Source organism: Vanacampus margaritifer, chromosome 20, assembly GCF_051991255.1.
Source record: "Vanacampus margaritifer isolate UIUO_Vmar chromosome 20, RoL_Vmar_1.0, whole genome shotgun sequence".
Classification (NCBI taxonomy): Eukaryota; Metazoa; Chordata; class Actinopteri; order Syngnathiformes; family Syngnathidae; genus Vanacampus; species Vanacampus margaritifer.
The window spans coordinates 3,112,063-3,123,439 of record NC_135451.1 but is presented as its reverse complement, the minus strand read 5'-3'; the positions used below and the strand labels follow the sequence as shown (position 1 = coordinate 3,123,439).

General features: G+C 38.1%; 1 protein-coding gene across 2 annotated transcripts in view; it reads left to right on the top strand.

Annotated features, from left to right (window-relative positions):
• The first annotated feature begins 8,287 nt into the window (after positions 1-8,287).
• LOC144040389 (uncharacterized) overlaps positions 8,288-11,377 on the top strand; it is a 35,697-nt gene continuing 32,607 nt past the window's right edge. For both annotated transcript variants that reach the window (XM_077554539.1, XM_077554537.1), the window contains exons 1-3: positions 8,288-8,398; positions 10,030-10,282; positions 10,597-10,760. In XM_077554539.1, coding sequence (XP_077410665.1) covers positions 8,304-8,398; positions 10,030-10,282; positions 10,597-10,760 — 512 coding nt within the window. In that variant the 5' untranslated portion in view covers positions 8,288-8,303. The remainder of the gene's footprint in view (positions 8,399-10,029; positions 10,283-10,596; positions 10,761-11,377) is intronic.

Genomic DNA, 11,377 nt, shown 5'->3' with positions numbered 1-11,377 from the left:
ATAAAAATAAGCAGCTAACGATAAGTCAAACAAGGATTCCTAATTAAGTGAAACATGTTTTTTCATTGCTTCTGATTATGCACTCTCTCTTTTGCTTGTTGTCTTGCTGCAAATAATTGTGATAATTCACCAATGCATAGTCCTATTATTTTAATTACACACTGATATACAGTGGCACCGTCGCAATTCCATAATTCTCCTTTAACTACATTCCAAATACCTGCCACTGAGATAGCATTTTGTCAATGAAACTCATTTATGTATATGCATGCCTTCCCTGGGCCTTGCTAAGAAACAAAGCCTATAAAGCTCCCACATGGTAATTGTTGTAGGAGAAAATAAAATAAAAGTAAATGAGGAGAAGGAGAGAGGAATATATGGAACATCTGAGACGTCTTTTTTGCAATATCAAGATGACTGTTATTCTGTTCAACTTGTTTAAATGCACATGAGCATAAACGACAACTACTAATTAGGATTTATGGCTCTTTGTGTTCTCCATGCAGCTTCATAGCTACCTGCGGTATACTGTATAAGCCCCATCTTTGCATTTATATGTCATCCATTAGCGAAACAAAACATGTTTTTTTGTTTTTTTTGTAGTGATGTAATCGATCTTACTTTTTTTCTATTTTTAATGAATTTAGGACACAATGTTCCATTCTCTAAGACTTTTAATGTATAAACGTTATACTGCAACTTTCCAGAGTTTGTGGCTCATTTTAGATCATTCTGTTATTACTGCTGCAATGATATTAATGGAATCACATTAATTACACCTGTCACTGCATGTGAGCAAGCAAGCGTATTTGTCGGAAGTAGTGTTGTAGTCAAGAGCACATAAGCCAAGACTAAGTAAAGCTCTAGACTTTGAAGAGTTAAAATTAGACAATTAATTAAGTTAAAAAGTTAAAAAGGCAACAACAAGACCATGGGCGCCCGAGAACTAGACCAGGCTGAGGCTTGCATGTTAACGTCTGTAAAAATACATACAATTGTACAAAAGTACAACATTTTGAAACATTAAAGAAACATACAAATATATATATACAGGTCTTTTTAGGAACTGGAAACTAGACTACCACTACTATTACTATGATACTCCTAATCAGTTATGACGGGATTATATAAACCAAAATATAGATCCAAGTTCACCACCAAGTATGAGTAGTACACATGAATTTACAAACCACAGGTAAAGCTTTCTGAGTCTCCGATGTCTTAGGACTTGTCCAGACGTAGCAGGGTTTATGTAAAACTGAATACCCTGCCTTGTCTGTAGAGAAAATATAGCAAAAACACATACACACCACATTGTTTTTAAAAAACAAATCATCCAGATCTGACCACATAAATGCGTTTTTAAGATTATTCATAAATACCGGTATATAATATTTCCGACATCGACAGGAGCGAGATACAGAAAATGTTATATGTGTTATGTTACATACGGAAATGTTCACGCTATTCCTCTGTGTATCTGGGCTTGTAAAAACAAGCAAGAAAAAGCACCTGGACAAGTTAAAGCGCCAAAACTTTTTGTGAGAGCATCCCTACCGTTTCTGAACACAGGTCGCAAATGTGACGTAAGAACATATTTTGTCACAGGCAGTGACGTTTTGAAAAGTAAATCCCTGGTTATTGACGTCCACATGCAGACATGTAAACGGAGTATTCGTAGATCTTCATGGTCTTTAATGGCGAAAAAATCTGCAATTTTGCCCTGCAAGATGAATTCTCTTGGTATTTGTGATTTCATAAACTCTAGAGAACACATCTTGTAGCGAGCCCGTTGATTTTCACTGATCGTGGTTCGGACCAATCACAGAGCGTTTGGGGTGGAATATGTATTTATGACGAAACCAGAAAGCGGCGACGCCGGGTAGAAACAAACAAACCTAACATGGGCGAATGGACTCTGTTTCTGTTCTTGCAGAATTACTCACCGTTGATATTGATATTGTGAAGAACTGCATTGAGTGAATCACAATATCAATCTGGCTATTGTCAGGTTAGAAAATGTGTACTAGTCCTGACTCCAAAACAAGACCCAGGTTTACAATCAATTCTGAACCTGAGTTGAGTCTCAAGACTATGACCAATCTTGAGTACTCCATAAGAACAGCATGGAGAGCTCACAAACAATTCTGACTTAAGATGTCAAGCATGCCCAAGTACGGTATAAACTTCCCCGTGAAGGTGTGTTCCTAAAGATCATCACACAATACTGCAGAAAAGCCTGGCAGTGTCAGCACAAAGACATAGAAGACAAATGCCATCAAATTCTCAAAGAAATTCCTAATCAAGGGTATGAGATGTAAACAAAGATAAGGTATCGCCAGTCCTATCTCTTTCTTTGACACCTCAGATAATCACACTTCCATAATCAGTATGGCAGTCATGCATGTAGGCCACGAAGAGAACAATCACATTATCTGTCAATCTTTTAAGTCTATTTTCACACTCTCAATTTTTGCCTTCTCGATTTCCCCCGACAGCAAGCCATTTCTTAACTATGTGTGAAAAGATGGTAGGTTTTAGTGCATTTATAAACAATGCCAGTGGCCCAAATATTAAAGTGACAGGAAATAACTTAATCCTCAAAATGAAAGGATAAGTCAAATACTTTTAAGTGGCCCTCAACTGGAGGGTTTAAGCCTGCAGTGGTGTGCAGAAGGATTCTGAGGGTTACCTTCTGTGGTTCAGCCCTCAAGACTTATTACCATTAATCTGCTATTTAAAATGGAACATCTCACTGTAATCCTCCTTCTAAACCACCTCACGCTGCACATTCTCAATACCTAAGCATTTTTTAAAAGTAATGCTTGTGTCTATACTGGCTTTTCTGTTTAAATTTTTTTTTAAGAGGAAACCATTCCAAGAGATAGTTCGTGTGCAAAATGATTGACACATACCTTGCACAGTCTGGCAAGGTTTAGAAAAAATGATGAGTCAGCTTGTGCAAAATAGAAACACAAACGTATCCAAAGCAAGATAATTAGGGAACATCTTCTGACCCAGATTTCACACAATCCTTTAATGTGCAATTAAAATGTAGTAATGTGTGCCAATGCATGGCTGTTGAAATGGTTCATTTTAATTCTGAGCCTTAGTCACATGCTACCAGTCGTTCGAGGGACATGTTGTAATTTTGGAAGATGAAATATCCAACCTTGCCTTTTCTCTATTTTATCTATTATACTTTTGTAATTGGAGGTGCCTTAATGAAATCAATTTAGCGGTGACAGCAGATTTTAAATCATGTTTGCTTTGGAAGAGGCACAAGGAAGTCACTCAAGTGTCTAAAAATATTCCTCTTTCATGCATCATCAATATCTTCATTATGTGAAGGATGGGCGTCAGGTCGAGTTTGCTGTTTTCATTTAATGCCACTTGACAGGGGAGCATCTTGCCTATGTGTTTACGGCACACTGATTTATTTCTCTTTTTTTTGTCTACTTTGCATTTCCACTTCAAATACACAGAGAAAAACCCACAGTGTGCCGATTTGTGAAAAAGCTTGGAAAGAGAATAAAAGCTCTAATCATTGTGGAAAGGCATTTACATACTGTATATATTTACATCCTGTAATTTGTTTTTCGCTCTGGAGATTACTGTATATTTTCATGGCCTTGTCTCTTTGGTGGTGAACAGACACACATCAACACTACACTGCAAATTTCTAAGTAACTTTGGGGAATTGGGGAATAAGGGCTAATGCCACAAACTTAATTTTGCTGTGGATCCCCCAAAAAATAATAATAATAATTTTAAATAATAAATAATAATAATATATAAAAACAATAATAATAATAATATATATATTTAATAATAATAATAATAATAATAATAATAATAATAATCCTATAATTGAAAGAAAGACACTGACATTTTTTTAATTATTCCAAAATCCTCAGTTTTCATCATATTTCTGTGCATGAAATAATGAAATACATGAATATACATTGTATAAAGTGCATACGGATATGAGCAGAGCAAGTTACCGCATATCAGAATAGGAAAATGATGTATCGCAAGTCAAATGTTAATGTAGATGCTGTAAAATTAAATGACCGGTGTGCTTTCTTAGTCATATGAAGGTTTTTATAAAGGAGTTTTGTTTTTTGTTTTTTTAGAACGAACAAACAAACATTGTGAAATAGTCACAGAACCATTGTTTATGTAGGTGTTCATGCTGATTTTTTTAAGATTGATTCCCATTCAGCTCAACTCATTTGCGATAGCCTCTAGATACTGCAGTGAGCCTCACCAGGATAAGTATAGAAATTAAGGATATTCTACATCTGCCCCAATTTTTTTTTTTTACAGCAGATAAGAGATCAGTGTGTTGACTTCAGGGAACTAAATTTTCTGCTAAATTTGTGAGAGATGTTGCTGACCCTGAGAACTAACTCTCTGCACCTTTTTTTGGATTGAAATTAAACTTTAATAAGTTAAAATGTAATATTTCAGATAGTTTGACATTTTTGAAAACTTTAATTACTGTAGAAAACAACAGGGAAATATTTACTTGGTATTTAAGACATGCTGATGACCCTGAAAGCTTCCTGAAGTATTGGTTAGAAATTAATTCTAAAGCAAATATGCTTATTGTCTAAAACAAAAGAAAAATAAATAAATAAATAAATAAACATTTGGCTAACAGTTGGAGTTTGTTTTTGTTTTTTACACCATTTTTTTTTTTGGTGATTGTGAATATTGGCTAAACAATATTGGTTATCGGCCACCTTGACAACAAAAAAATGGTGTTTGTATCAGCCCAGGGAAAAAACACCATAATCCATCTTTAATAGAAGTGATGAACTAGTCACCAAACCCTCCATTACCAGCATGAAAATGATTTAAATGATGTGTCTAGAAGTGACTTGTGCTTGATTGATGACCAGTCAAGGATGGTCTGCCTTTCACCTGGGGTCAGCTGGGATAGGATCTAGCTTCCTGTGACCCTGAACAGGATGAGCGTTGGAGAAAATGGATGTACGGTGGATTAGTTCTATATAATATTTACATCAATCAATTCTCATGCAATGTACAACCACAGTCAGTTTTTACACACTGCACTTCATCTCATCTCACCAGTGGCCAACTTTTCTGACAGATGTTTTCTTGCTATTGTTTCAGGAAGCCTATTAATATTTATCAGCCAAAAATTGCTGGCTAAGTGTTTTCTCAATGAATCCCTCGGCCCATGTGTGCATCCACGAGGAGCTTGAGAACTTGAAACAATTCAACATCTCAGAGAAAATGCCAACCTCACAAAAAAAGAAAATTGTTGTACGTGAGTAACTTTTCATATTTAAGCAATGATACAAGCTGGGAAGAAAGCACCAAGTCCATTGCTTGGCGTAATAAAGTGGACTTTCCCAACCATTATTAAGATCATGGCAACATTTGCGTTTAAAAAAAACAACTCAACAAACATATCACAAAAAGTATGAAGTATGAACACTGGAATTATGAGGATCTTGTCATTACATATTCTGTTGTATGAATGGCGACAGGTGGATGCAGGTGTACTATACCTTCTGCCAGCTAATGAAGGCACATTTAATTGTCCTTCTCGTCACAAGATGTCGTTGACATAGATAGACAAAACACTGATATTTTCTTAATTAATGAATAATTATTTTCAGACAAATTAAATGCAATTGGATCATTTCCCGCGGCAGCCCTGATAATCTCTCCCTTCACACTAGCACCCTGGTTGGGAATCGCTGCATTAAAGTAATGTGAGACGCAACTCTGGACTAATTTATTGGGTGGAGGGGTTGGGCAACACAATTGATTCTGTTTTTTTGTCCTAAGGCACTGTACCATTGTCCCTAGATAGACACTACAAAGTGAATTCCAGCCGTGCTATGGGACACCGTGGTGAGGCACTGGGATATCCACAGGCAAAAGCCTGAAGTCTCACTCTGAAGCTAACCATAGTTCGGCTACTTTGAGCCTAGTTTAATTAACGCTAGCCAGATGATCTGGGTCAACTATGGCTCCTTGTGTTTACATGTAAAGTGTAAAGTGCAAACACATTATACTCCGATGTGCTGTTTTACCGTAAGTGGGGTGCCTCAGTATAAGTTTCCCATGCAAAACAAATGTACTTGCATGCTCTGACATATTGCGAGTTTTGTGTCTGTGGCTGCTCCATCTGTGCCCTCTATATAAAAGGGAATAGTTGAGCAGAGCAATTAAGGGCAGCACAGAGGAGGCAGAGGTGCCGAGGGATGCTGAGCACTGCTGGAAGGGATCGCTATCTGCTTGTGTGACAGCACATTCATGCACAAATATAGCACCTGAGCTGCACCTTCAGTGGCCGTTTACACAAGTGAAAATTAATGTAAATTGTCTCATATTGGTTTGTTTACATCAGTGGTCCTCAACCCTGGTCCTCGAGGAACGGTATCCAGCCTGTTTTCCATGCCTCCCACAGCCAACACAGGTGATTCATATCATCAGCTAATCAGCAATCTCTGGAGAAGGCTGATAACGATCTCCACCTGTGTTGGCTGTGGGAGACATGGAAAACAGGCTGGATACCGGTCCCTGAGGATCAGGGTTGAGGACCACTGGTTTACATGACAGCTGTGTTCAATATGGGCGTGCACACCACTGCGTACGTCATAGTCAAAACAGTAATAGCAGAATATAGCCTATCGCTCAAGGAGTTTTTTTTTTTTTTTTGCTTAGAATGCTTCTCTAGATTTGTGTAAAAATGAACTACTTCTCTAGCCAGTCACGTCATATTAAATACCAATATCTTCATTCATTTCCTGTATACATGGAATCTTCAGATTAAGACGGAACTCAGTTTTTACGGAGATGACGTAACTGAAGTTTTAATGCAAGTCAAAACACACAATAGCAATCAGTCACCAAATACAACTTAATAATTGCAATAAATATTAGAGATGTAACGGTATTGCACATATTGTGGGAAGTCGGGCGTACCTCAGTTGTCAGATTGTCTCGTTCCCGACCTCCAAACATCCCAGGCGAATGAAAGCAACAAAGATGGCTGATTCTGATAAATTGTTTGTTATTCTGGTTCATCACAACACATTTTGACCACTAGTACACCTTCCTCCTTCATTTCCTTTATTTTATATAAAAAAAAATGTCTTATCTTCAAAGCATCTCATATGTTCCACCAAAGAACTATGTTTTATAATCTTGTCAATTATGTTTTGCCATTCATGGTCTGTGTCTCCATGGGGCCAGCCATTACTGAGTGACGACAGATTGAAGTCTATTGGTGAATTCTAGGCCCTTTTTTTTTAGACTTTGAAACCTGGAATGGGGCATTCTAGTGCACATTTCCTGGAGGTTGGTCCAGGAAAAAATCGACATCCCCAAAGCATCTTGAATGCAGCTTAACAATGTCCCTTACTCGTCGTAGCGAGCAGTGAAGCCATCAGCGGCCAACTTACATTGCCACTCGCTATGCTTGCCTAACTTGAATAGATTGATTTTTCAGCACTGTTTTCCAAATAACCTGCTGGTATTTATTTGTGTATCTGCGTACAATGTGTACAATAGTTTAGTGTCAATATGTTTTTTCTAAGGTACTGGTTGCTATTGACCTTTGAAAGATGTTTGTGCCCAAAATTTTAAACACGTTTTTCTCAAAACAAGGAATTTAAACCTGCCAACAATGACTACGTCCGTTTTTTAGGTTTTTATATGTCATTTAAAAGGGAATTAAGTGTATCAATATCTCAATTTTCATTTTTGGAGACATACGCCTGATTTTGTGAAAAAGCATCACATAGTGGCTTGAAATGGAAAATTGTTTGATTTAAATATGTGAGTGCATCGAATCAAACCAAATTCAACAGTTCCACTTTTAAATCTATCAAGGTACGTATCAAATAGTTTTTTATTGGAGAGATATATCTTAGAAGGAAAGAGTATATTTACAAATAGTACTGACAAGTTCTAATGTATGTAAAATGACAACAATAAAGTAATTATGTCAATTGTAATCATTTCACTTTCAAATTGAACCGTCTTTGAAAATTTGCGTGTGCATGTGTGTGTGTGTGTGGCCTGTGGGTGTAACCTATGGTTCATCAATATTGATGTGGTGATTTTGTTGTTCGTTGTTTTAAAACAGACCTCCACAGAACGGACTGAGTTCTGCTCAGCTGTCCAACCCGGCCCACTTGGTCCTTTGCATGCTGCCATCTGAGCTGGGCCTGCTGTTGCTGTGGCAACACCACCACTACCAACAACAACAACCATGTGGTAGCTGGCGGGTCTCTGTTTTGCAGCTCAGCCTCATTATGCTGCTGCTGGCTTTGATGTGGTTTGTGAGGCTCTACCTGCATTACTGCAGCCAGTGGCTCTACCTCCAGGCCATAGCAGTTCCTGTCAACAAGTGAGTTCAGTTCCTTTGATACACACACATACACAACTACAGTATAAGGATGGGGAGGGGCCTACAGTGATATGCATGCACGCGCAGACAACATAAATGTATAGCTGCTTTTGTAGCATATTCTGTATCCTGTTGAACCAACATTTATAAATATCAGTGAGGATGATACGTTCCCACACAATGAAATAGTAAGTAACACCAACCTGAGTGTTCAGTACCGTGGCCCCATCCACACGGAAATGCATCTCAGGGAATCCACAAAGGTTTTTCATTGTTTCGTCCACACAGAATCGGCGTTTTGTGGGCCCGGAAAGAATATTTTTTTAAACTGGAGTGGATAAATATCAAAATACTTTTAACACATGTCTCAACACACTGTCTCAACATTAACACCCTCAATGTGGAATTTCATTGGTTTCACGGCGCACATACACTACAGTACATTATTTGGAAGGAATTTAGTGTTCTTTATTTATGTTACTTTTTATGCAGCATTGCGACTTAAGCAATACGACACAAAAGAAAAATACCTGTAAAATAGCATTTAATTGGCATAGGGTGCTGATTTAATTCATCACAATAAAACAGACTAGCTGTGAACATGCATACCAGCAAGTTTTGTTTTATTTTTGTGGGGGTGAAAACATCACATATTAAATTGTGGAGTGATCGAGGATTAAAAACAGGAAAGTAGAAGGGACAATAGAGGACATGTTTAAAAATGACAGAACAAAATCTGGTATGGGACGACAGTCACTAGCAATCTTCAAAATTTGCTGTCACTATCCAAATCCGGCTAAGAACGTCGCTAACATAGTAAATCTTCTATAATCTATCTAATCTAGAATTGTCTAGAATTTTATATGATTACTTCTATTACATTCTGTTATCTTTCAGATTTTACATACATCCAGCACCATGAGTCTTAAAATATACCACCCAAAAAAAATACAGTATATCCCAAAGGATTCCTCTGAATAAAGCTTCCAAAATTACCGACTATACAAAATCAGTGATGGAACTGCATCTTTCTAAGAGGTGTTTTCTAACATTTTGGTATCGTAGACTCAGTAAAGAGCTGCTATTCATGTGACTCCTGGGCAAGGCAAAGATTTAACATTTTTAAAAGTGGGATATAATGTCTAACAAGCAATACTCTAACAAAGCTATAATATGCATTGGTCTCTTTGGAGTTTTTTCTTCACATGAAACTCCAATGGACCTCTTCATCGGGATTAATGAACAGAATCTGGAATAGACAGAATCAGATGGGACTTAATGAGCATAAAGCGGACCTGTCCTGTGCTACCACAGCTTTGCCATCTCCTGACTGATGGGAAGATTAAGGAGCTCATGAGGCTTGCTTGTAAATGCAGAGTCGATCTTGCGTACTCTCTTGCAGGTGAAAATATTGTTGAGATGCTTTTTCTCATGTCGTCTTTCTTTATTTTCCAGTCCTAATGTTGATAATGGTCATCACATTAATTCAAAATGATTACATCATTCACATATAATATGATATTGTGTGTGAATGGCTGGAAACAAGTGCCCTAAAGTGGCACAACATCATAAACACAAATCTGCCACATGCATATTGACACAATCCCCCCTCCCGCACCACCTCTCACCAGATTTCGATTCCACGCACACACGGTGGACCTCGTGTACCAGAGTTCTTTGCTCCACACCCGCGAGGAGCTGGCCATGGTGGTGGTGGGTCCCCTGACCTTGAACGCAGTAACGTTCCTGCTGGTTCTGATCAGATGGGGCTGTCAACAGATATTTGGCTCATTCCCTTCCTTCACGTCAAAGTTTATCATGGCTCAGGGAGTGTGGACAGTCCTGCACCCCCTGGCAGTCCTTGCAGTGGACGCCGTCCTCGGGGTAAGTCACTTAAAAATAACTTGGACACTTGTGCACTTTAAATAGGACTTCACTTTATCTTGGCAAAGTGACTTTAGATTACAGAAAAAAATGGGGAGAGAAGATGAGAGAAAAAGTGGAAGGTTAGCTGTGTGTCTTTTTTTTTATCACAGGGAAGGCTTGTGGTCAAATTATATTAATTACAAATGTACTGTATGTCAAGTTCAAACCTTACAACCAATAATTTACTTTTGTAAAAAAAAAAAAAACATCCTTAAGTTTATGGAGTTAATGCTAACCCCCGCTAAACTCTCACCCTATGTTTGTCATTGCAGCGTCTATCCTACAGCCCAGACAGGCCAGTGGGGGATGCCGCCAAGCTTTTCTGGCACTTCCACAGAGTCGACCAATCAGGCGCAGCCGGGGTTGCCATCACTGTCTTCCTTTACGCAGTTATCTTTCTTCTGTCGGCCACCATCCTTTGCATTTATCTGCTCAGGTAAGACTCGCAAAATGGATGTGCCATTTCATCCAATTTCAGATTTCCTTTCTTCAAACTGCAGATTTCCTTTCTTCAAACCACTTTCCTACAAAATGTACTTCAGGTACTTTGAATGTGGCAAATGTTTAGGCCTTAACAGGGATCTGTAGTCTCTCAGTGCAGTTGTTGTTGGTCTTAATTGCCCTTTACCTTCACAAAAGTTGTCCTTTACACAACATACTTTAAACCTGTTTTATCAATGTCTCAAAGCACTGAAGCTATGGCATCAGGAGGAAAAAAAACTGCAATGGGAATGCATCCGAGACTCCATTTATTTTTTTAAATGTATATGTAAATTCCATTTTATATCTCCCCAGTGGTCGAGAAGCATGACAGCTCAAGTTGTGAGAGCAATGAAAGTCACGGCTATTTTGAAACTAAAGCAACCTGTAGGGACAATCTGACAATGAAGATGAATACCTTTCTTGCAACACTCTGGCCTGGCTCTCACCAGAAGACTTTACTTAAACATCCATTTAGAAATAACTCTCTCTCCGCAGCCATGTGTGCTGGTCCTAACCCATCCACCCTGGAAAAAAAACAACAGAAAATGGAACAAATGTTGATCTGATGCC